General features: G+C 35.8%; 3 protein-coding genes and 1 long non-coding RNA gene across 19 annotated transcripts in view; 2 read left to right on the top strand and 2 right to left on the bottom strand.

Annotated features, from left to right (window-relative positions):
- The window catches only part of cnc (NFE2 like bZIP transcription factor cap-n-collar), a 95306-nt gene extending 86741 nt beyond the window's left edge, over window positions 1–8565 (bottom strand). The window contains exons 1-2 of one of the 4 annotated variants that reach the window (XM_085657262.1): window positions 2886–3069; window positions 2456–2626 (exon numbers count right to left, since the gene is read on the bottom strand). In XM_085657262.1, coding sequence (XP_085513388.1) covers window positions 2456–2560 — 105 coding nt within the window. In that variant the 5' untranslated portion in view covers window positions 2561–2626; window positions 2886–3069. Of the gene's footprint in view, window positions 1–2455; window positions 2640–2885; window positions 3070–8425 lie in introns of those variants that run through there. The other 3 variants (XM_085657260.1, XM_085657263.1, XM_035866519.2) reach the window with 3 other exon arrangements.
- On the top strand, window positions 166–24374 carry LOC118441734 (high affinity copper uptake protein 1). 9 transcript variants are annotated; one of them, XM_085657266.1, is made up of 6 exons: window positions 185–319; window positions 1022–1231; window positions 23597–23655; window positions 23731–23864; window positions 23938–23994; window positions 24057–24374. In XM_085657266.1, exons 1-6 carry the CDS (start codon window positions 283–285, stop codon window positions 24253–24255), a joined length of 696 nt encoding a protein of 231 aa, XP_085513392.1. In that variant the 5' UTR covers window positions 185–282; the 3' UTR covers window positions 24256–24374. The 9 variants fall into 9 exon arrangements, with proteins under 9 accessions (XP_085513393.1, XP_085513392.1, XP_035722426.1 ...); XM_035866533.1 differs by lacking the exon at window positions 1022–1231 and having other exon boundaries at window positions 186–319; XM_085657268.1 differs by lacking the exon at window positions 23597–23655 and having other exon boundaries at window positions 188–319.
- On the bottom strand, window positions 7536–22507 carry LOC118441732 (endoplasmic reticulum aminopeptidase 1). 5 transcript variants are annotated; one of them, XM_035866526.2, is made up of 14 exons: window positions 22366–22507; window positions 18050–19040; window positions 12496–12642; window positions 12339–12424; window positions 11869–11965; window positions 11688–11770; window positions 11396–11601; window positions 11101–11281; window positions 10707–10932; window positions 10069–10631; window positions 9771–10002; window positions 9283–9688; window positions 8716–9211; window positions 7536–8638 (listed from the first exon to the last, which is right to left on the bottom strand). In XM_035866526.2, the coding sequence occupies exons 2-14, from the start codon at window positions 18177–18179 to the stop codon at window positions 8483–8485; spliced, it is 3009 nt and encodes a 1002-aa protein (XP_035722419.1). In that variant the 5' UTR covers window positions 18180–19040; window positions 22366–22507; the 3' UTR covers window positions 7536–8482. The 5 variants fall into 5 exon arrangements, with proteins under 5 accessions (XP_035722419.1, XP_035722418.1, XP_085513391.1 ...); XM_035866525.2 differs by having other exon boundaries at window positions 12496–12645; XM_085657265.1 differs by lacking the exon at window positions 12496–12642.
- Window positions 24375–24748: 374 nt separating the features above from the next.
- Window positions 24749–26365, top strand: LOC118441735 (uncharacterized). Its single transcript, XR_004838217.2, has 2 exons — window positions 24749–25141; window positions 25472–26365. It is a non-coding gene; the product is annotated as an uncharacterized LOC118441735 (long non-coding RNA).
- Window positions 26366–26487: the final 122 nt, after the last annotated feature.

Genomic DNA, 26487 nt, shown 5'->3' on the forward strand with positions numbered 1-26487 from the left:
GTCTTCAACTGATTTCGCGCCTCTCACTAGGATGTCTCCTATTGGTCGATAACTTGAGAAAGCCCGCGAGAAACAGAAGTGTCGAGTAATATGGAAAATTATGTGACGTGTCTCTTTTTCTCTCTCTTTGTATCTCTCTCTCTCGTTGTTATGATATTAATTAAGTTTTTCACTTTCAAAGAACAAAGAAACGAACGCTAAGATGGACGTGTATAAGCGAAACGTGAAAAGAATTACGTGAAGGTATACGAGTGCAATAAAGAAAAGAGATAAAATATTACGATGGAATTTCAAATTTCTGGAAGATCTCCCTTGATAGGTTAGTTATCTTATATTAGATTTTTTTTTTTAAATGAATAATTAAATAAATAACATACGATTTTAAATAATTTTATATATCTTTGAATCGAGAGATTTTTTTTATATTCATATGAGATATGATGATTATTGAAAAAATTTTTTGTCAACGTTTTTAAAGGTTAAATGATATCACCATACGAGACTATGACAGTAATAATGTATGTTTAATATTTTTATATATATATATATATATGTATATATATATATGTGTGTGTGTTGTCTGTAATTTTATGAATCACTTTACGTATGTCCGTACTTGTCGCGAGGAAAGATCGAAATATAATACGTGATCCACTCTCTTGACGATCGATAACTTAGTGCGTGACTTATACGGATAAATATTAAATAGTATCGTCCGATATACTGGAATCAAAACAAATTGCGACGGTACTTATATAATAGCGTAACTTTTCATTTCATTTTCATTAATATTTTTTTTTTATCCTTCCATTACTTTTTGTTACCAAGAAAAGTTCATTATTGCACAATCAATCGTGACTTCCGATATCTGATTAAAATACACGACGACGCTTTTGTTTTTAAACGATAATGACGATAACATAGCCGTACTCCAATCTAAAATCTTCCCATTGATTGACCTTCATTACCAAACGTATTATTCTTACATTTTTGACATTTATTATGTTTTTACTTTTTGAAGGTTATCAAATAATCCGACAAAGAGAGAGAGAGAGAGAGAGAGAGAGAGAGAGAGAGAGAGAGAGAGAGAGAGAGAGAGAGAGAGAGAGAGAGAGAGAGAGAGAGAGAGAGAGAGAGAGAGAGAGAGAGAGAGAGAGAGACAACGAATCATCTTTAAATTACTACACGTACTACACGAAATTAAATATACAAATCGCATTCGTTTTATTACGTATGTATAACTTTAATTTCTTTAAGTCTACTTTTATAACAATATATAAATATATTCGTAGTGTAGATGACCGATAGTATGAATAAATTCGTGATTGTGTCCAGGAACACGTGATCATAAATAAATAGTAATATTATTTAATTGCATCTTTAATAACTACGTTTATCGATAAAGCTCGCTTCGTCTCTTTGACCTTTGTCTTTCTTTGTTTTTCTCTTTTCCTTTATTTGCTTCACAAAGAACTATATATACATATATGTATGAATATTTATTATCTTTATTAAATTTTTCTATATATATATATATACATATATATATATCTTTTTTTTTTTTTTTTTTTTTTTTTAATAACGATACTTATTCGAACGTAAAAAAAGTGTTGATACTGTGGAGATTAAAAATCGTTATAGATAGTAAATTTATGGATGAATGACGATCGAAGTAAACTTTTTGAATATTTCGTCATAAAAAAAAAAAGTAAATCAACTTATACAAATTATATAACTAGTGCTTTTTTTTTTGGAAGAAATTGCTTCGATCTGTTTCGATCGATCGATAGAACACATATCGTCGTAAAGTAAATATTTTCGATGTTCGCGATGTTCACGAAAAAAATAAAAATAAAAAAATAAAAATAAAAAAAAAAGCAAATAAAAAAAAATAGGAGGAAAAACTAACAAAAAAAACCGTCTATTACATTTTTTTTCCGTTCGTTAATGGAGGTTACAAATGAACAAAGGAAATATTAGAAACAATATGAAACGTGGAATATAACCAAAGTGGTATCTTATTAACATATATAAATAGATGCAAATGAAAAACTAGGAATAAGTACAATTTCGAATGTTAACGCGTCGCGATGTATGCCTGATACATATATAGACTGACGAATGTAATCATCGATGTTGCAGTATAATCGAACTTTGGCATATCAATATCACGTGGTAACGAGTCGCGTTGGAAGCGTTGTCGTCGTCAATCCTTGATCGTAGGCGCTAGATCGCGCAAGTGAGCTTGGCGTTTGTTCTTTTTATTTTTTTTTTTATTTTTTTTTCTTTTTTCTTCATTTTTCTTCTTTTTTCGCGCACGAAACAAACTCGAATAAATTATATTTATGCGTGAACATCTACCTTGTATGCATCGAGCCATATATACACACACAGACACACACACATATACATACATACATACACACACATGTATATATGACTGACAATTTCTTACCTCGTAGTTGTTTTTCATTATTTTTATTTGGGAAGTGACGTCATTACACGACAAGAGAACCCTGATATGCAATAGATCCTCGATTTGAAGCATTACCGGAACCATCCTCTCTTCTTTTTCCTTTTCACTTTTCGTCAATGAAGTATAAAGACAACGATATATTTGAAAGGTCTGAATGATTGAGAGAAATAGAGAAAAAGAGAGAGAGAGAAATAGAGAGAGAGAGAGAGAGAGAGAGAGAGAGAGAGAGAGAGAAAGAGAGAGAAAGAGAGCTAGTAAAACGAGTGGGAGCGGCGGTGGCGGCGGTGACGGCGGCAAAAGATATAAAATAAAAAGAATAATATAAATGGTAGAATAACACAATCCAGTGATATATATCGTGAACTAACGAACTGTAAGATCATTTAATCATTCATAAATTTTTTCTTACGCGTATTTTCTCCGTCAACTTTTAAAAAATACAACGAGAAGGTTACTGCTTTAAGGCGGACTCTGATATTGCGTCGATCGGACTGTCGTTCGTCTTTATGCCGTTCGTCTTTATGCCGCTAAGATGATTAGAATATTGATAATGCTACGTCATTGGGTCACGTAATAGCGCGGGTAATATGAAAGTGAATTAAAAAACTCGACTCCGATACTCTTTTTCTCTCTTTCTTCATTGATTCTTGGTGAATAGAAATCGATAATGATATTTACATTAAACATATAATATATTCATTTTGTATGCTTGTACATATCTCGTAGTTTCATATTTTTTTTTTCGCCTTTTTTTTATACAACAAAATATCTATGACAACAGTACAGTTGAGAACGGTATACAATATATCGTTATATCGATAATTCATTCATAAATATGAGACGAAAGACAGCCTCGTTCTCTTATAGACGTTTTAACGATATCGTGTCGTGATTGCATAAAATACATAAAGTATTATGTACTCTTGATTACTCTGGTTGTCCAGTCTTTCGTTAGAAAGTCGCTTCGGCTTAAGAAAATCGCTCGCGCGTTTTACGCGTAAATCAACGATGAATAAATTACATTGTAATATATATATATATATATATATGTACATACATACGTACATACATACATACATACATACATATATATATACATACATACATACATACATACATATATATATATATATACATACATACATATATATATATATATACATACATACATACATACATACATACATACATACATACATACATACATACATACATACATACATACATACATACATACATACATACATACATACATACATACATACATACATACATACATACATACATACATACATACATACATACATACATACATACATACATACATACATACATACATACATACATACATACATACATACATACATACATACATACATACATACATACATACATACATACATACATACATACATACATACATACATACATACATACATACATACATACATACATACATACATACATACATACATACATACATACATACATACATACATACATACATACATACATACATACATACATACATACATACATACATACATACTTACATACATACATACATACATACTTACATACATACATACATACATACTTACATATATACTTACATACATACTTACATACATACATACATACATACATATATACTTACATACATACTTACATACATACATACATACATACATATATACTTACATACATACATACATACATACATACATACATACATACATACATACATACATACATACATACATACATACATATATACATAAATATGTACATACATATCATATTCCAAGAGGAAGATAACGTTGAAATGAAAATATATTTCTGTCCTGATGTACTGAAAGAAAGAAAATCGTCACGGTCGATAATCGCTGATATATGTATGAATAAAACGTATAATAACGTGTGTCATTGACAACGATTATCCTTTTTATTTATCCTGGACTTATACAGTCCGATAATTTTCTTAAAAAGGAACATGGTCTGTGCGATTTCGATCCTTTCAATGAAAGCAATGAGAAATATTGCACGCGCTTCTTATACGAATACTTTCGGATATTACATGACTGTTGTTGTTATTGTTGTTGTTGTTGTTGTTGTTGTTGTTGTTGTTGTTGTTGTTGTTGTTGTTTCTGTTTGTTGTTGTTGTGTTGTGTTTAAACATAGGCCAATCACGCTCCCGTAAGATCATCGGAGCTTTCTCGCACGCTTTTCCTGTTGTTTTTTGGGAGCGACGTTATAATATTTTAACGAGAGAGAATATTCGTTAAGTGAAAAAATATGCTATTTACACGTAAGGTTATCTAGTTGTGCGTCGATTCGTTAATTCGCCGTTGGAGTGTATCAAAATCTACTTAATGGGACGATGAAAGATTGATACGCTGCCGTTATTTACAATTTTCCTTAGGTATTTATGTGAGTGTGTTTTTATGTATGTATGTCATTTTTATACTCGATCTCTTATCTCGCGTTTGTTATATACTTTTTGTCTTTTATCTTTATCTTCTTCTTCTTCTTCCTCTTCTTCTTCTTCTTCTTTTCTTTTTTCTTTTTCTCCCTTTTGTCGGAGGAAATCGAGGTAACTGTACGAAGTTTAGCGGTAAGCTTCCGCGTTAAAGAACACGCTTAAGTATCGTAGCGCTAAATTTCGCGTTATCGGCAGTCGTGTAAAGGCGTCTGCATGGAAAACAAAAATAGAGAGAGAGAGAGAGAGAGAGAGAGAGAGAGAGAGAGAGAGAGAGAGAGAGAGAGAGAGAATGAAAGGATAAAAAAAAAGAGAGAAAGAGAGAAAGAGAGAGAGAGAGAGAGAAAAAGAGAATGAAAGGATAGAGCATGTTAGAAATATGCAGATAGAAAGAGAGGGAAAGAGAAAGAGAGAGACAGCTGTTTCGATTTGTGTGCTCTTGCTCGATTAACGTTGTATAATAATAACATGAACGTTTATCTCTCTTTTACTAACGAGTGCTACTGTCTTAACCTGAACGGCGATGAGAACCCGCAAATCCGACGTAGATATATTTTTCGAGAGGTTCGATTAACATATACGTTTCATCGGAAATTACGGTGGGCAGTGGAAGATAACGAGACGCGTAAAAGATAGCGAGGAGAGTACTTTTTTGACATTCGTCTTTCGACCTTTCGTGTAGGTATTCTCTTTTTTCTTTCTTTTCTTTTTCCCCTTCTCACTCACGCTCGCGCCAGGAAAATTTCTCTATGTGTGTTCATTCATGTATGTGTTTTGCGTGTATATATATATATATATATATATATGTATGTATGTATGTCGTTTCTCGTTTCGCGCGCCCCAACGAGGAACGAACGTTTCTTTCGCGTGAACGATACGAATGATACGAAATTATGGAAACAACGAAGATAAGAACGTTGGGGGGGGGAGGATGTGGCTAGAGGAAATTATTATAGAAAATACAAAGTAGGGAAAGGATAAGGAAGAAAGTGAGAAACGAATGATGGTCTCTCATTGTCAGTTGCGACGAGTTAACTCTCTTAAACGTTGAGGCGCAATGATTAGGACCGCTTTTGGATATATTATCATTATCGTTATTTTTTATTATTAATTATTATTATTATTAATCACCTCTCCGCGTCTCGGCACCGTAGACGGTTTTCTTCTCTTATAATTTCTTTTCTCTCTCTCTCTCTCTCTCTCTCTCTCTCTCTCTCTCTCTCTTTTGTTCTTTTCTTTTCTTTTACTCATTAATAAACTTTTTTTACGATTTTTGAGAGCACGACGCACGACGATTCCTTACTCCTTAATAATGTTTTTTCCTTCTGTTACTTTTCTTATTTTTTCTTTTTTTCTTCTTTTCAGTTTACTCTTTTCTTTGTTTCTTTGTTCGTTTGTTGTTGTTGTTGTTGTTGTTGTTGTTGTTGTTGTTGTTGTGGGTTTTTTTGTTTCTTTTTGTTTCTTTTTCCTTTTTTTTTTCCTTTTTTCTTTTTTTTTTTTTCATGCACACCGTACAAAGCGTCACAGGATGATATAAATCTATACACTTTTCTCTCATAATAAAATATCCGATTTTCTATATATGGCTACACTTCACACATGGAGAACGATCAGCTCCACGCGAGACGTACAATCTTTCCCGCGCTTCCAACAACCTGTAGCGAATACGAATTATACACGTGGATATAACATACACGGTACGTTTATTTTTTTTTTTTACTTTTTTTTTTTTTTTATTCTCTTCTTTTCTTTTTTTTGTTCTTTTCTTTTCTTATGTTCATTTTTTTTCCCTTTTCTTTTCTTTTCCTCTTTTTTCTTTTTTTTTTCTTTTTCGTTTTCCTTTTAATACACTCACCTCCGGCAAAACCGTCTGTTTCATTATTTTTCATTCTTCTTTTTTTTTTCTTTTTTTTTTTCTTTTTTTGTTTTTTTTTTATCTTCTCGATGTTTCATAATATTACATACATATACTAAACTCGTAAATCTTTCCCGTTGCCTTTCGCAGAGAGACGATACCAATGATCTCCTTCGAAATAGACTCGGATTTGGATTTTGCTTTTCGGACCATCTAATAGTTGATATGCTACTTAAAACGTACAAAGTGACTGCTCTTACGAACTTCGTTTCGGACATCCTCTATGATAAATTGATTACATCTAAACAATAACCGCCGATTTTAGCTACTTCTCGAATTTTTCTGTTTCTTCGATCGACATCATTATCATCATCATTATCATCATCGTCATCATCATGATCATGATCATCATCATGATCATCATTATCATTATCGCCATCGTTCAAGCACATTTCTTTTTCTTTCTTTCTTTCTTTCTTTTTTTTTTCTTTTTTTTCTTTTTTTTTCTTTTTTTTTTTTTTTTTTAATTTCCTCCTTGCCTTCCCCCACAACAAGTTCGATCCGTTCGTCGCACTACGTACAAACTTAATACACTCCGATGGATGGGTTCTTAGGAATGGGGCGTTGGGCATCACGTGGAGGTGACTATTGTCACTCCTTTAAAGTTCAATATACTCAGGGGAAGACGAAAGACTGTTTTTAAACGTCCTTCGAGGCGTAGGTCGTTAGCCCTGGTTCGTCGACGCGTCGACGACGGGTCAACGACTACCCTGTAAAATAACATTGTCCTCTATTTCCCCCTATTTCCCTCCCCTTTATAATATTATAAATTTTCTTCGTCTCTCTTATTTTTTCTTTCTTTTCTTTTCTTTTTTTGTTTTGTTTTGTTTTGTTTTATTTTTCTTTTTTCCCTTCTCTTCTATTTTGTTTCTTTTTTTCCTGTTTCTTTTTTCTTTTTTTTTTTCTTTTCTTTTCTTTTCTTTTTTTTTTTTTTTTTTACGCTTACGCTTCTTTACACCTAATATTCCAATCTGCACGCACCGCGTGTACAGTAAATAAATACTTTCGAAAGTGCGTATAAATCGGTGTATAATATGTTACATACAAACAATTCGGCAAGTATTACGCTCGTCATCAACTGTCAAGAAGATTTCTTTTCCGACAGGCGAGGCCTAATCATGAGACTGAGAGAGAGAGAGAGAGAGAGAGAGAGAGAGAGAGAGAGAGAGAGAGAGAGAGAGAGAGAAAGAGAGAGAGAGAGAGAGAGAGAGAGAAATAGCTTTTGTATACCCAGCGGGGTTCTCGGTGTAAACGTGTATGTATACGTGTGTAATTTTCATCAGTGAAAAGTTAGAGCAGTAAAGACCCTCTCCCCGTCCCTCTCGTCTCGTTGTCGGATTGTCTTTCTTTGCAGTCTAATTGTTGCCTAGGTAGAAATAGTCTTTCGACGAAAAAGAAAAACAAAACCACAGAAGGAAAATTTGGCGGAAATGGGCCATCCCTGACCATTTTAATAGCGCGCTCGGATCTCGGCCTTTTCAAGTAGGCTATGTCGCGTTATTATACCCGCTCGGTGGGTATCTCGTATAAATATAATGAACAAAAATAGCCATACCGATAAAACGACCGAACAACTCCGGGTCATTGCTGTCCCATTTCCGACGAGCAAGGGTTAACACGAGTGAACGTCCAAATAGCTGATCAACCAGTCGTCCAGTACGTCCACGTTGTTTTTCACCCAATGAATATTGAATCTTATCGTTTCCAAGCTCTGTTCTAGCGCCCGTTTACCGCTACCAACGTCCACTTTCTTGAAAAATTCGGAAACCTTGACAGATAAAAAAATGAAAATTATTTTCTTATCGGATTTAAAAAATCGAATATATATAGGAATGTTTTATCTACCTCGCGGTAATCGTGTTCCGTAAAGAAATCCGACGTAACAACGGATATCAAGCCACCCATAGTGAGCGTACCGTTACCAAACAATGTTTGTATATCGTGCCAGTATGCTTTAAGATGTCGCCAAGCAAGAAACTGTCCCTCCGGATTAGTAGCCACGGATCCTATAACAGTCTCAACGTCTTGAGGTCTCACCTTCTCTCGATCCAAGGAACGTAAAAGATAACGTTGTAACAACCACGGATCCGAGGTAGCACCAAGCGCTTGTAACATCAACGTTTTCTCGCTAGGAACTTGTGTTTTTTGATAAACCGACCAACAATAGTTCCATTCATCTTCTCCACCAAATTTTATTCCTGCAACGTAAACAACATCGCGAATGTTTGGGCCGATACGTTTGCTATTCGACATCCAATCGTTAAAGAGTGTTTTCGCTGGTTCCACGACGCTGTTCAATTTCACCGATACCGCAGATTGTAGCACCCCAATTCGTAATAATCTAGGAATAACGTTTAAATTAAGATAATGCTAAATGAAAGTCGAGAAAATATTTTTTTATATAATACTGACTTATCTAAATGAGATCCTTCGTCCGTCCAACCGACATATTTTGTAACAGGACCTAACAATCGTTTAAGAAATTCGATGTATCTCTTGTACGCCTTACTTTCGGCTAATCTTTCCTTCCAAGAGTGTAGGTACCTGAGGGCCGTGGCCCATGGAACGTAATCTCTTTCGTTAAGAAGGTACAAAGAAAGTTCCAAAGGGATAGTAGCATTTAATTCGCCCGCTTCGCATAACGTGAATGCATCATCGATAAGATTTGCGCGATCTGCCGGACTAAACTGCGTATGATTGTTATGTAAAGTCATGATGATTGACATCCACATGTCCTCAGGATAAGTCACTCGATAAAATCCACTTTGATTGATATTGCACTTGATGTACTCGACGTCGCTCGTAATTTCGAAGGTCACTGAAATATCGTTGAATCAGACGATTAGACGACGATATTAGGAAGATAATAGAATGAAATATTTTTCATGGGAGGCTCTTACCGTCGGTTAAATTCATCCATACGTTGTGCAGTTTTTGCGGTTCCTTGTCCGTATAGTAACTCAAAGGAATGTACCATTTGTAGTTGAAAGGTGATTTTTGATTGGAAATTTCTGTATCATTTTCATTCGGCAAGACGAGAAATCTTTTCTGACTGGCCGTGATGGTATTTCCATCACGGATTATCGTGATCAGAGGAAAACCCATTTGTTGAGTCCACGTATCCATTATGGCCTATGTCAATAGTTTCAATTTTATTAGATATTAAACTCGTCATTACTTAATATTAACGACACTTACTTTAACGTCAAACGTGCGATTGGCGTGTTTAGTGAAAACGCCCCAAAGGTCTTTGGTGTCCGCATTTCCATAAGCGTGACTATTGAGATAATCGTTTAGTCCACTTCTCAAAACGTCTTCGCAAAGGAAACCTTCAAGCATGTTGAGAATCGAGGCACCTTTGCTGTAGCTGATCGTATCGAAGATAGCTTCGATCTCTCTTGGGTCGTTGACATGTATACTGATAGGATGACTACTGGCGAGTGCATCAAGATCTAAGGCAGGTTGCGTTTTGTCAAGAATGAACTGATCCATCATACTCCATTCCGGCGAAATGTGATTGACTCCTTTGTACTCGAAGAAACTGGCCGCTCCTTCGTTCAGCCAAAGGTCGTTCCACCATTTCATCGTAACGAGATTACCGAACCATTGGTGTGCTAATTCGTGGGCAACAATAACGGCAATCCATTCATGTGTAGCAGTCGATGTTTCTTCGGGATCGTACAATATTGCAGTTTCTCGATAAGTAATTAGGCCCCAGTTCTCCATTGCTCCGGCACCAAAATCAGGAATCGCGATCAAATCTGTGAGGGATGTAGGAATAAATGAAAATCCATTGATTCTTTCATGATAAGATCGTTTTACAATGATCATTGTACCTTGTTTAGGCAGTGGATAATGTACTCCAAAGAAAGACTCAAAGTAATCCATTGTACGTGCAGCGATATCCACTGCGTATCTCGCTTGAGGAAGCATCGATTCTGCTGTGTAAACGCTCACAGAAATGTTTCTCTTTGTCATCTCGGAAATCCTCTTAAAATCGCATACAACGAACGCCACCAAATAAGTCGACATTTCGACGGATTGTTGAAAGTCATCTCGAAGCTAAAAATTTCATAGATCTCTTTTAATTATATTCCGAACGAATAGGTTGATTAATTTGTAACAGAGATAAGTCATTAGTAATTAGCAGTTCCAAAAATGTTTATTTACTGCAGAAAAAGTAATTTTATATATGATCGATGATTATTTTTAATCGTGATGAATACTTACAAGACCAGTGCCCATATAAAATCCAGCATCCTCCGTATTGACAACAGGCATGTTGCAAAGCGCTATGTGAAATCTATCCCTAAATATGGAGACCTTGAATTTTGCTTTGAACTGCGGTTCGTCGAAACAGGGAAACGCCGATCGTGCATACGTGGGTTCAAAATGAGTCGTTGCCAAGTACCTGATAACCAAAAAACAATACGATTAAATAATTTTGACGAACGATGAGAGACGTGAAACGAGGATCGCCTCGAAGCGCTTTCCGAATCGAAAATGATTACAATTTCGGAGTGACCTCTTTTCTCCATCGGCGGTGACGTAACTGCTGAGATAAAAACCCTCCAGTTCACTCGCCAGCTTTGAAACGAATCTCAGGTGGACCGTGTAATTGCCCCTTTTACGAAATTTGCTCTCTTCCAGTTGGAGATACAATTGCTGGTGCGTCGGGTACTCCAGCAATTTTGCAATTTTCAATCTATGGCCTTTGCGATCTTGGACCATCTGGAATGTAATTGGCAAGGATCGGAAAAATAAATGCTATCGTTCGTTCTCGTGTAGACATTACTTAAATATTTCGTCGTTCTTACCTTTTCATTTATTGTCAAGTTGTTACTATGGAAGACGATAAAATTGGTCTCTTTATCGACGTAAAATTCGATCGTGACCTGTCCTGTAAATCGAAACGACATTATGAATACTTGACGATACAAATCGATTGAATAATTGTCTATCCTAAATAATGTAATAAAAAGAATTATTAAGATTTACCTTTAACTTCTAAGGTGGTAAGATTTGGATGGATGGTAATGTTATACCTAGTAGGATGCACGAATGTAGGTAGTCTGACGTTATTCCATGGGAACACCTGCAAGAGTCATTGTTATAGCCTTGGCTTATCTATAACTACGCACGTCTTGTCTGTAATAAAGCATTACGAACGTATACCATCGTCCATGCTTCTAATACTAAAATATGCATGACCAATAGCAGTGTTCGTATACTTTGCTTTACGAGAAAGAAAGAGAGAGAGAGAGAGAGAGACCCTAGCGATTGATTTCCCGCCAAGCTGTATCATTCGCTTGGCCATTCGATTTTTGTCAAAGACTTTCAAGCGCGTGGATAAATAAATATATTATCATTTAATGAACTACAATATTTGTGAATGTTGAAAATGATTGTTTCAAGAGGAGACAAGATTGAAAAGATAACATTATTAGAATACAAAGAACCATTCGTACCTCCCCATTAGTTGCGATAGGCTCGTTGCTCTCTTCATCGTCTTCGATTTCCATATTGGCCGGCCTTTGTCCAGCACAAGGGCAGTCTGTTAAAACGAATCGGTATGAATAAAAATTATTAATTAACAAATTACAATATCGAATATGATCTAAATACCATTTTGTGGTCCCGCGAAGGCAATGATGAGTGATATGGCGAAAAGTAGCGCGAAAACGACGGTGGCTATGCAAAGTGCTCTTTTTTGTGAGCAAACGATTCCATTGGGCTCGTAAATGCTACGTTTGTGCAATCCAGTGTTGCTGTCTTCTAAAACAAAGGAATTCTACTGAAGAATGCTCGATGATCGAGTCATATGCACGGTTTTTTTCTTCGGTAAAAATATCGACAAAGCAGTTCTCATTTTCTTCCCATTGTTAATCGTCGTTGCTCGCGGAACTCTCGTGAGACTCTTGAGTTTTGAAACGGGGCTACGATGTCGATGAGAAAGAACTTATCGCGGGAAAATTCATATTTTATTTTTGAACGACGCGAATAAAGCCCGCGCGAATTTGTTCGTTCGTGAAAAGAATGTCACCGAAAGGGGTATGATGGTGGTACGAGGGAGAAGCTCGGAATGCCATAAAAACTCTCTTTTTCCAGGCATAAGAGAATTTTTCGCGTACGAACCACATCAAAGTTTCATACTTTCCACTAGCCACTTGACCCGGATTTCGAATTGCTCGACGTCAGTCTACAATGACGTTAATGCGGTTATGCTCAGAATCTTAGAAAACAAACGCATGAGTTGGAACATTACGTTCTGATTTTCCACGAGTTTCAATGGTACTACGATCGCGTTTCAATGCATTAAACGTACGCTTGAATTGAAGTCGTAAGCAATGATACGCGTAGATGAAACGACGTCAACGACGACGGAGTAACTTGTTCGAACTAGTTTCTATGTCGTTATAAGAGCCATTTGAAATCCTTGAAAGGTGCCTTATCATTCCGACCGACTTCCGTTTGAACGGGTCGAGAGCATTCCGCTAGACCTTGCACTAGGTGCAACAAGGACAAAATAATAGTCGAAGAAAAAGAGAAGAGTAGCGAAGGTTGGGTATCATTATGCGGCCGTCAGACAAAGAGAGAGAGAGAGAGAGAGAGAGAGAGCCACGTTTATCCTAGTCGCTGCCAATAAAGCACTCTCGATAAGCGAACTCATCAATGAAAGTAAAGGATCGGCAGGACGCGTGGGAAGGAGGGAGGGGGATAGGGAGGTAGGGAGAAGCAAGGGGTAGTAGATGTGCGCGCTTTATTTCGAAAGATCGGACAGAAGCTTCCCTCTTATTGATCGTACGCACGTGCTCCTCGTGCAGTCTATTCGCAGCTCGGTAAAGCCGTAAGTGGGCCATCTGGACGGGCAATTCCAAATGAAAAAGAAACACGAGTAAACTCTACTGGATGGTCGAAGAGAAAGAAAGAGAGAAATAGATGTACGAGACATCAACAAATCTTGAGAGCGAGAAAGAGAGAGAGAGAGAGAGAGAAGAGAGAGAGAGAAAGCTGGAAAGAGTATTTGCGTTGAGTTCGGGGATGATCCCTCACCTGTCAAAAAGGCAACGTCGTCCACATCTTGCTCGCTCATCGCGAACCGATTCGGCAGCGATCTCCGATAAACGAGTCCCTTTACCTGACCGTTGTTCGAGGCATATGAAATTTTGATCAGGGGTTCCCTCTGTTCAGCCAGTATAGTCTTCTTTCCTACTGACACCCTGGTCACCTCGTGCTCCAAGGTCAAACGATTGTTCAGGGCTGGCCTCGATCTTCCCCGAAGTTTTATCCTTAGGCTCTTGTACCTTGATTAGTCACTTATTAAGTGATTTGTCCGGATTTATCCGGTTATGAATTGTCACCTCACTGCCAATGATGGAAAGGCGCGAGTTCGAGGAGGCTGCGTTACAATATTATCACGGCGTTCTTTGGGCTCTTGTGTATGGGCGCTCGTTGTACGAGCACGAGCACGAGCACGAGCACGACGAGGGCCAACGACGACACCACCGACACCGACACGCCACGGAAACGCGCGAAAAAACGAGGATGCGCGAGCTCACGAATGAGTAACCGAATGTCCCGACGACGTCGCCGAGTCTATAACGTCCGACGTGCCTTGACATTTCATTGGCATTAAAGCGCGAATATAGCGACTGCGGGTGTTAGGCAGAAATGGCGGCTTTCCAAAGTACCCTGCTGCTGGTGGTACTGGTGCTGCTGCTGCTGCCGGAAGAGCGCTTCGCGAGGGGGGTGGATTCGTCGTCGTTCGTCTCTACTATTCTCGAGGGTTGGAGGCGTTCTTTCACGGTGGCGCCATCGTCCAAATGTTCTCAACAACGACGAGTAAAGCGGGTTTTCTGTTTCTGTTGATCGTGCTGCTCATGTCGCTGGTATTCTTTTGTGTTTCGAGCTATTGCTTGGTAAAAAGGCTACTCTACACCAAGGGTGCTTCCTTCTATCGACGATTGAGCTTTTGACGAAGACCGCACCTTCTCTCTCTCTCTCTCTCTCTCTCTCTCTCTCTCTCTCTTTCTCTCTTTCTATAACTCTTTTTAAACTAACGAGCGGTGCATTTAATCATATTCGAAGTACCCCAATAACTTACTCTCTCGTTGGATTTAATGTAGGTTCTTCTTTGAAAAGTACAAATAAAGCTACGCTCATCGTAATTTTCTCGTTGGCGCACGATTTTGAATTAAAAAGATCTGACTAAAGTTCACTTTTTAATGATACGCTCATAAAAGTCTCTGTATGCACGAGTAAATACTGTGTCTCTTTCCTTTCAGTCAGCTGTTAAGTTAGTAGACCGTTTACATAGCAATCGAGCGAGACGGTACTTTGGTTCTCCGGCAAATGATAAAATACGTGACCGAGAAAGGGACATTTTTTCTTTAAGATTTATGTTGGATTTGGAGGAATAAAATGGAGGTGCAGAAAATGCTGTTTAATTTGCATAATCAACGACGTTCTATTAAAAAAAAAAAAAAAGAAAAAAAGAAAAGAAAAGAAAAAGAGAAAAATCTAAGCAGTATTTCCTAATATTTGTTTCATCAATTTCTTTGAAATATTTCCTTTCTATGGATTCTTATAATCATTTGATTTATCGACGGAAGAATAGTTTCATAAATCAATTCGTAAATTAAATTAACTATCAATCTTGCCATCTAGTATCTTGCAGCTTCATATTATCTAATATTCAAATCCGATTAAATAAACTACATTACTCAATTGTCATGAAAAGAGTATTAACCGAACACAAGGCGAATTGAAATCGAATTCCTAAGTAGACAGTTGAGTATAGCCATTTTATTTCCGACATTCGTATTCGCGGCATGATCTTCGTATTTCGAACATAAACGCTTCGAGCAGCCGAGCAACTAGTGTTCCAATAAAATTGGGAACGTTTACGAAGTCTTTTCACGAAGTTCGTTTCTTGAGACCATCCTTCTGTTCTATTAGAAGGATAGAAACAGAGATAGAGAGAGAAGAGAGGTCAAAAAGGGAGGAAGAGGAAGAAAGTGAGAGAGAAAAAGAAGGAGAAAGTGAGAAGAAAGATGGGAGTGGGAAGGAGGGATTGGGAAAGAGCAAACGATGGGGATAAAAAATGAGAAGCCATGGGAGGGTACAATGCTAAATCAATATAAGAACGTGTTTTAAAGATGCGGAGTCGACTGATTCTTTTAAAAACAAAAAAAAAAAGAGAAAGATTTTTATCTTTTGTACCCGGAGATCGCGATTGTTCAATCGCCGAGAGGCTCTCGAAAGTTCCTTGTTAATACCACCGCAAGCCAGAACACTTCGAATCCACTGCTCTATTTGAGAGATTCGATATATAAAGCCACCAAATGCTGACAATATCACTCTAGAGAGGGTCGCGAAACGAGGTGAGGAGAGAACGTAGAACGGAGAGAAGCAACGCTTTCAGCCCTTCCGCTTCTTCCTCTTTCTCTTTCTCTTTCACTCTCTATCTTTCTCGTTTGCTCTCTGCCCTAAGGCCGTAACCTCACGATAGCTCTAAGAGGGTGGTTTCTTCATAAAGCAAATGGCGAGACACGGGAAATGAAACACTCTTTTCACCAGAGTATCCTTTCTTTCGAAGGAATACCACTGGTCCTGGCAAATGTTTTTCAACGAATCCAAAGACTCACTTTTGTTATGGCATCGTCGTTGAATTAAATTGACGAATTGTATATTTTCGTATATTATACGAATGGGTTAAAGCGATTTCGTTTAAAGAAAATTTTCCAGTTATTTTATGAGATCACGAGAGTGCGTTATAATGTCGATAAAATGTACTGATTTGGCACGTAAAGGAGATAGAACGAAAAGAGAGCTTTCCACTAGATGCCAGAATAGATAGATAAATCAATGTAATTTCAAAGATTCGCCATGAGATACGTATCGTTTCAAAGCTATAAACTTAATCGTTATACGCGTTCTTTGAATTTATACGCGTTTTACGCATCGTAGAAAGAATCGTAAAACTTTTAACATTTACGACCGTTCTTTGAGTTCTCGTTTTCCTTGCCAATCTCGATCGATGATATCTTTCTCTCTTTTTTTTTTTTTTTTTTTTTTTTTTTATCGGAAGCTTTAAAATATTTGTCTCATATCAAAGATTATCGTGATTATAGTATTAAATATTTTTTTCATTGTTGTTGCTCTTAAATACAACAAATCTATACCATAATCCAATTTGTATCGTAAATACGATTGATAAACGAACAAACGATACGATTATATATAACGTCTTCGTTTATAATCTTTCTTATTCTTTTCTTTTCTTTTTTCTTTTTTTCTTTTTCTCTTTTTTTTTTTTTCTTTTTTTTCCGGAAAGACAACTTCACGATTGACGAATAATTTAGTGACTTATTAATGCCCAGATTTCGGATCACCTCGCTGTTCGTAGAATCCGGAGACATTTATAAACGACTGAACTTTTGAACTTGTGACCTCCTCCATCCCCTTAACTCAGTGGTTTCGTCCAGCCTACATTAGGCCCGCGAAGATAACACGGATCTTGATACGCGATATAAATTATTCCAATATCTTCCCCCGTCTCGCATTGCACACGCCAATTCCAACGTAATACATTTCGTTTCTTACGGTCGCTCTGGTGTACGCTTTACGATCGTACCCTGAAAAATTTATGCTCGGTCGAAGGTCGACGTATCCGAAGGCAACGTTCGATACTTTTTTTTTTTTTCAAATAAGAATATTATCTATTGCCATTCTACTTTTTTCTTTCTCTTTTTTTTTCTTTTTTATTTATTTATTTATTTTTTTTTTATTATTTAATAATTGAAAAATAGAGTTTAATCGGTTTTTGACAAGTAATGATTATATAAATCAATCATTTATATAAGAAGTAGAGACAGAAAGTAATCTCACGGGATCGAGAGAAGCATCCATCTCGGAACGTTTAAGTTTGAGTAGATAGCGTCAAGCGTTAGTCACGCGAAGCTTATACGTATGTATATATGATTCCCCTCTCATCCCTCCCCCTCTTCTTCCTATCCGTTGTTTTTCGATAGTAGACATAGTATGAAATTATATAACATAGACGAAGAATGTTCAACGAGCAACGATTTGATAAACTTATCATTATAGTCATAATTTAAAAAGGAAACTTATCGGGATCTTAAGAAAGAAAAAATTGATAATTCGATCTTTGACCTACCTGAAATCACTGGTACTTCCGTGCTATTGGCAGTTCCGTTTTGCCCGGGGCTACGTGAACTGGATGTTCTACCCAGGGGTTCCATTCGGATAACCTCGCTGCTCTCTCGAGTTGACGTCTGCCCCGGCATCCTATTCTTATCTAACGTTCTCTTCTCCGTAGCGACTCCTTTATCTATCCTCGGAGCAGGCAGCGCTCTGCGAATTTCTCGGCGATTCGCATAGCTCGAAGTCGACGACCACGACGACGAAGACGAAGACGTCTTCCTTGTCGTACCAGCGTCGACGTATCGACGCCTTCTTTGAGCCGCGAAATTTTCTCCTCGCGTACTCCCTCCTCCCTTCCATTTAGGACGAGCTCGATCAACGAGAGCTACCGGACGATCCACTTTTCTTGTATTATATATACATCTATTTTCGAACAAACTCTCCTCTAAATTTTGGACCTTGGTCCCTATTTATTAAGTAGGGTGCCTATTTGGCACGAGTGTAAAACGTTAAAAATTTGGCGAGTGGTAGCAGTCTTTGAGAAACACGGAGGTTTAACGAACTCCTAAGGAATTTTTCTTTCTTTCCTCGAAATCCCTCGAAATCCTTCTAACTGTTCTCTCTTCTTTCCTTTCTTTTCTTCGTGGTCCGCGAGAAAATATCGCCGATGGTTGACGACGAGTCATTACGCGTTTCTTTTCCTCTTTGGTCGGACTGATGTGGCGCGATTTCACGAGAGTTCACTCGACGTTCTTTTATCTTTCATCGCGTACCCATCATCATCATCATCATCATTCTTGTCGTCGTCATCGTCATCGTCGTTGTCGTCGTTGTCGTCGTAGTTGTAGTCGTCGTTCTCATCGTCGTTCTTCCTGTTGTTGTCACTACCTTCGCTACTGTCATCCTCGTATTCGGTGTCATCGCATCGTTAATTAACTGGAGCGCCGGTTTACGCATCGTAGGGTAACGTTTTCTTGCCTTTAAGCTAGGTGCCCTCGTTACGCCTGAAACAAGATTGAAAAGGCTGGTTACTCTTGTGTGACGATTAATTAAGCGTTGAAGTTAAAGTAATGTGCGCGTATAACCACGCGCGACCACCAATCCGGTTTGTTGCGTAGTTAAAAGGGTGTCACTTGGTAGGGGAAAACAAAAATAACATCAGAAGTTCTTTAAATACGATCGATTCTACCTCCTTGTTTCTTTTTCTTCTTCTTCTTTTACTACTACTACTACTACTACTACTACTACTACTACTACTACTACTACTACTACTACTACTACTACTACTACTACTACTACTGCTACTATTACTACTACTACTACTACTATTACTACTACTACTACCACTATTACTACTACTACTACTACTACTACTACTACTACTACTACTACTACTACTACTACTACTACTACTATTACTACTACTTTTTTATCTTTTTTCTTTTTTTACCTCTCCTTCTTAACTGACTCCTTCGCTTCTGCTATAGGACGCTTTTCGATTGAGATGCGAATTCAACGGATGTTGCTAATTCGAGAAAAGCAACTCACTATTTTACGTGAATCTCTACGTATATCTATCAAAATACATGTATGATATATATATACATTTATTTATTTATTTATTTATTTATTTATTTATTTATTTATTTATTTATTTATTTATTTATTTATTTATTTATTTATTTATTTATAAATATTTTAACACGTGATTAACCCGCTTGTCTTGGAAATTTTATTTATAACCCATCGAATGTTTCTCCGAACTTTCCCGTAAGCATTTGGTATTTGATATCCATTAAAAGTGTCACGGCAACCTTAAGAAGCATTTACGAGGATAAAACGATCGTGTGCTTTCATTAGCTCGGTATCGAATTCACTTCGACCCCCTTTTTTCGATATAATAAAGACATACGACACCGATGTGGGATTTTCTACGTTATACTATGTGTTACACGATTTACGAGCTATCATATAACTACATATATTTTCATATATAAAAAAGATAATGGAACGAGGTACATATATATGGAACACATTATCAAATCGTTCCCTTGTTCTAACCGATACCGTTCGAAGTAAAATTTTCTACCGTTTATGATATCCGCTTCAATACAGAGAAAATCGATTTTCGAAGGCTTACGGGAGTTAATACGTTCTCGACTGAGAAAGAAAGACTTTTCCATTTTACGAGATTTTTGACGAGAATCATCGTTACCGCCTATCATATTGATTTTTTTTTTTTTTTTTTTTTTTTTCTTTATCGACGAAACGAATTCGTTTCTAAATGATGATTCTTCGATTTTATATCTACTGGGAATATCTATCTATCGTCGTTCGTTTCCAATTAATAACAAGTTACAACCTACAGAAAATTATTTGGGAAAGGATATATTCAGGGAATATCGATTTTCGCGCGACATAACTATGGTTACGCGCGAGTGAACGTTTTCACCCCAGTAAAGGAAACGAGAAACGAAATCGAATGAAAGATCACACAGAACGTAGAAAAAGAGAGAGAAAGAGAAATGTCTTTTTTTTATTTTTACCTTTTTTATTTATTTTCTATTAACAAATAACAGATTGCACGCAAAAGATCTTTCAAAAGACTTTGCTCGAAATAATTTGTAAATTATATCAATGTTTTCGTTTTATAGCAACTGAAATTTTTAAATATTAATGCTTTCCTGTATTATACTCATGAATTGTACTTTACACTATACGTTTCATGTACTACATAAAAAGTACTTTAATGTATAAATTTTAATTAATTTAATGATATTTTAATTATTAACGTGCCTATTATTTGTATTAATAATCGATTAATGGTACTTTTTTTTTCTTTTTTTACAATTTTAGCGTAGGCAATTCACAGCCCGATATGAATTTTTTATTTTCTATTTTAGTTCCTTTGTTAGCGAAAGGTTAATACATGAAACAAAGCAAATTATTTCTGACGTTTTATCTGCTTTGTCATGCTTTCAAAATAAATAGTATACATATGCGGAAAGTATTCATTGTTATTTTTTTTTTCTGCATATGAGAAATAAATCATGATAAAAAGAAATTATTTAGCCTATGAAGTTAATAAAATTTAAAGAATTTCTCATACCAGTCTCATCGTTAATAATCGAAATGGTCATAACATTACGAACAAATGTCTCTCTCCATAGACGTCAATTTCTCCAAAGACAAAGATGTAATTACGCGCATTCGCGGTTAACATGACGTACACTTAAACGTAATCTTAATCGCAGGGGTGACCGCTGTATATTTCGTTCATTAATGTCATGGTAATCTTATACATACATGTTCTTAAGTAGGAGTCATTTCGTAATCGCTTTTTCATGTAAATGCATTATGCAACATGATAAACTTGTCTTTTTATATATGATAAAAATCAAGAACATTACACATTATTTCGACCTTAAACAACGCATTTCTCTATCGCATGTACTTCTTTTTTGATAACAAAATCATGCACATAATTATATAACACAATTGTCTATATCATTTTATTAGAAAATCATATGTATATATATATATTTTCGTTGTACGCGGAAGTGGGTACAAAAAAAAAATATTATCGTATTGCGTTTGAGAAAGAAATTCTAAAATAATTAATTCCATTAAAGCGTTCGATTTGTCCAACGCTTCCTCATAAAATAAATAAATTTATTATTGAAATTGAAAATTAAATTAAATTTGCATAATCCCGAGTATATCAATGAACATTAATGAAGCATTTAAATCAGTAATTTATTTTCCGATTGTTACCAAAAGGTACGATTCATAGAATTTTTCGGAATGTAATTGTTCAAGTCAAAAATATTTCGTACTATTAATCTTCGCGGCCGATCATCGAGCGACTTATTCCATTAGAAACATAAGGTTTTCGTTAATTAACGTCGTTTAATCGTCGCATATCGAATTAACGAAAAAGAAGAAGAAAAAAAAAAACATTTCTATCCCATTGGCGCTCGATTCCTCGTTGTTTCACGCACATTGGCGCACCTGGTGCGCGCGTGGTGCGTACAACGAACGTTTCTCGCGATGGTGCGTTGACCCTGCCCTGTCTCCCGCGTCAGAAATTCTCGCCGAAAAAAAAAGAAAATTTTTTTATTGTCGACAGATAAGCCAATGGAAACCTTGAAAAAAATATTACGTTCTCTACGCGGAAGTAACGATAAACGAAAATGCATAATAGAACATAAAAAGAACATAATAATAATTATCGCAAAGATATAGGGAGGGAGAGAAAAAGAGAGAAAGAAAGAAAGAGAGATAGAGAGAGAGAGAGAGAGAGAGAGGGACAAAGGAAAGATAACGCACCTGTTTTTCTTGTGATTTTCCAAGTCCAGCAACGAGCAACAGGAAGACAATTAGTCGATCAAACGAAGTCACTCGTTCCGTTCTCACTGTATCTATTTTTCTTGTCCACTGTATTATTCTTCGATATCATACGAAAAGAAAAATCCAGGTAATCTTATTCAATGAGTCTAAAAGTGAGTGCATTGTAGCTTTGATTATAGAATCTTTCGTGTATGTAACGAGACGTGCGAATGGACGGACGGACGAACGTACATTACGTATAATTACTCATGAAAGAAAGAACGAAGAAAAGAAGGGACAAAAATAAAACAAACAAAAAAAGAAATTAGAAAGAAATGAAACAATGAGCGAAAGGGAAAGCTTTTAACGCTTTCCTCTCCTTCTTGTATCGCAAACGTACACGACGATGCGCACCGGCGTCCTCGACGAATACAACCGAGCCGTGGTTCGAATGGAACTGAAAGGAGCGAGAGAGAACGTTTGAGAATTGAGCGTGGCTGAATTTCCGGACGCAGGGAGGCGCGCCGGTCAGTATCAGCCACAGGTTGCGCTCCTCTCGTTCACGCAGGCCAGGCATCTTCGTGGCCTGATCCTTCGAAAGGAGGGGTTGGTATGCGCACCCGAAGTCCTTCCAATCTCTCGCTAGATCGAGATATGCGCCTGACTAAAAACCTATCCCGTTTCTACTTGCCCTTTCTCCTATCCTTTCCTTTCTCTTCATTTCCTTTCCCCTACTTCTCCTTTCCTTCCGACTCCTCCCCAACAACCCTCTCAATGACTATGAGAAATTCTTCGATCGCTTTTTCGTTCTTCACACTCCCGTATTATCGACTTTTTCAACCCCTTTTTCATTCCTCTAAAACCATTTATCGCGTCTCCTCATTAAAACTGAAGATCGAATTTTGATGTGACCACCAATGTAACCTTTCAATATTGAACTCTATCTCGACACATTATTCTACTCATATTGGAGAATTGATCGAACAGCATTGATTTATAATTGGGAAGAATAACGATGAAATATGATAGATCATTAGATTTAATTAACTTTCATTTCATGTACGATAATTATGATAATTATTTCTTACGATATATGCGTCTATGTATATCCATCTATATATATATATATATATATATATATATATATATATATATCTAAATATATACATATATATATATATGTATATAGATACGTTATCTTGTTATCGATAACCAGTACTTCGCTCCGTAGATACAGAATTTACCTTAAAGAAATTTCTGACATCGTCCCAATATGCCAAGATGGATTCGGTGCGTCCTAAAATTATTAGTTCATTCATTTTTTTTAGATAACGAAAACGTTGTTAATACACTTTTTTTTTTCAGATGAGTTTTCACGGTGGTGTTAGCGAAACGATTCTGTTCAAAGGATGGCGAACAACCGATTGGATTGGCATGGGTGGTTCCATGATCGGTATTATTCTGCTTACGATGATTTACGAAGGGCTAAAAAGTTATCGGTAAGTCACGTGATATTACGATTCAAAAAATTTTAATCCCTTTGTAAAATGTTTTCTTTCTTATTATTTACAGTGATCATCTTTTTAATTATACAGCATTGGTGAGCAAGAATATAAAAAAGACGAGGATGTAAGTACTTTATAATTATTTTAGTTTATGATAATAACAAATGATCATTTCTCGTATTTCAGACAGATGATCTTTTCTATGGTTCATCTAGTTCAAGTGATATTACATGTTTGCCAGATGATAATAGGATATTTTTTAATGCTCATATTTATGACTTTTAATGTCTGGTTGTGCATCGCCGTGGTAATTGGAACAGCGCTCGGTTATTGGCTCTTCTCTTGGAAAAAACTAAACAGCGACAATGTAGATTGTTGTTCGTGATAAAACGATTATTTTCTAATTAGCACCATAATTTAATTGCAATTATTTCTATTAATTATTATTTATATTATTTCATTATTATGTAATGTTATTAAATATTAATAATTCATTTAATAATACACTTTAATTTTCTAATATTATCGATAGAAGCATTAATAAGATTAATGATAAAACAATACAATAATAATAATAATAATAATAATAATAATAATAATAATAATAATAATAATAATAATATATTTATATATAATGTACGTATTTATTTTTTATAAATTAGTTTATTGTTTAGGAAATATTATCTGAAAATAAAATTAATAAAAAAAATATATATATCTATATTTATTGTTTCATTTACTGCATACATAAATAGAATATCTGATATAAAATATTATGAAAATATTTGTACGTATCAACTGTCTTTATCTAATCGGTTATTTTCCCAGTATTAAAACTGATGAAACGTCTCGCCAATCATTATCAATGCGACCGAAATCATATAATCTAACGTATTTCGATTTATCCGTCATTTCTTGTTAGAAACGCGAACCTTACGGAAGAAATGGTCTCCAATAGATTTCCAGAAAGCAATCGTCGTCGTACGGACGATGAAAATTTTCGGGAAATAAAATCATCAAAACAAATCATTTTAGGCTGGGACAGTTTTAATTCGATAACATTCTTGATCCTGATCGTACTTTTTACCGTTTGGTGTTTAGCATTTTTCATAAATTATGTGCCGAAAGAGAAGAATTCTAGTGTTAGTGGACACCATGATCATTCAATGCATGGACATTAAAAGATGAAAGATGGACGGAAGAAGAAAGATAACTTGATAAAAAAAAAAAAAAAAAAAAAAAAAGGGATAAGTTCCATAAATTTGTAGTATGTAAGTACCATTTGACAAATTTATGAAATAATGAAATTGAAAATTAAAGTCTATATGTTTTTCAATGCAAGTTTTAAGAAATTACAAAAAAAAAAAAAAAAAGAAAAGAAAAGAAAAAAGAACTGATATTTCATTTAAAATCGAAAAAAAAGTTCAAAACGATACTTTTTCATTTTATTTGGCCTAGTTATCTTTCTTGTATTATCTACGATAAGAAAAGATAATTGGCAGATCTGTTATTAATTATTTTCAACTCGAAGACTGATAAGTAAAATAAAATAGTAATAAACATGACAAACAATTAATTCATTTTCATTTTTCTTATTTCAGATTATCGTGATTGAATTTCACTTAACATTCAATTTATATATTAATGACATCCTTATTAATGACATCCTTATTAATGAAAAAGAAAAAACTTGTGATCTATAACAAACGTTGATATTGTTATTAATCGTTCTATAGAAGTAAATAAAAAGGTGCTGTATGTAATGAATTAGGCTGTTCCTCGATGCGGAAGCGAAATGTTTCATCTTTGCATACATTTCAACAATACGATCGTTCTATATCGACGTACGAAGAGAACTCTTGTTATCGGTTAAATCTGGAACAACGTTGTGAATTTCAAGGAGTCGAGAGATTGGAAGGCATGCTCGTTAGCCTCGATAACGAGACGGTTTAATCATCTGTTCAATGAAAGAGAGAGAGAAAGAGAAACTATTCCTACCGCAAAGCAATTCGTCCTATTAAAGAATCACTGTCGAAGAAGGAAAGCAACCGAACGAATTTATATCCAAGTTGCAAATCATACATATATACATACGATTAATAATTCCATCATTATGACGATAATATCGTTGTTTACAGCAGAACAAGGAAAAAGTACTTTACAATGAGAAATAATTATACACGACTGGTGAGGATTGTCCAGGAATCTTTTTTTCAACGGCCGACGGCGAGATAGGACAAAGAGCGCAAAAGTAGGAGACCGACAGAAAGAGTCATTATGCTCGACGTGCCTACGAGGGAAAAGAATCTCGCGTAATTTTGCGTCGGAGGATTTGCGGGTGAAAGGATTGGTATAGTTTCGAACGAAGGAAAAAAAAATAAATCCATCTCGTTGTTTGCGATTCAACAAGAGAAAGAAAAAAAAAGAAAGGAAGGAAGAAAGAGAGAGAGAGAGAGAGAGAGAGAGAGAGAGAGAGAGAGAGAGAGAGAGAGAGAGAGAAAGAGAGAAAGGAAGCCAATGAAACGTTCTTAAAAGATGGCCTTATTTATGAAAGCAAGTAAAATCTAGCTTATTCGAATTCATTGAATTTTATATTATATCTGTTTGGTTTTTGCTA

Source organism: Vespa mandarinia, chromosome 5 (assembly GCF_050613455.1).
Source record: "Vespa mandarinia isolate Hongniang chromosome 5, ASM5061345v1, whole genome shotgun sequence".
Taxonomy (NCBI): domain Eukaryota; kingdom Metazoa; phylum Arthropoda; class Insecta; order Hymenoptera; family Vespidae; genus Vespa; species Vespa mandarinia.

Coding starts and splice junctions, on each gene's coding strand:
- LOC118441734 (XM_085657266.1), top strand. CDS start 283: ATGGAATTTCAAATTTCTGGAAGATCTCCCTTGATAG. Junction 23,656..23,730: donor AATATGCCAAGATGGATTCG/GTGCGTCCTAAA, acceptor TTTTTTTTTCAG/ATGAGTTTTCACGGTGGTGT. Junction 23,865..23,937: donor GAAGGGCTAAAAAGTTATCG/GTAAGTCACGTG, acceptor TATTATTTACAG/TGATCATCTTTTTAATTATA.
- LOC118441732 (XM_035866525.2), bottom strand. CDS start 18,179: ATGCCGGGGCAGACGTCAACTCGAGAGAGCAGCGAGGTTATCCGAATG. Junction 10,003..10,068: donor ATCGCACGTTTGACGTTAAA/GTAAGTGTCGTT, acceptor CTATTGACATAG/GCCATAATGGATACGTGGAC. Junction 9,212..9,282: donor GAAGGATCTCATTTAGATAA/GTCAGTATTATA, acceptor CGTTATTCCTAG/ATTATTACGAATTGGGGTGC.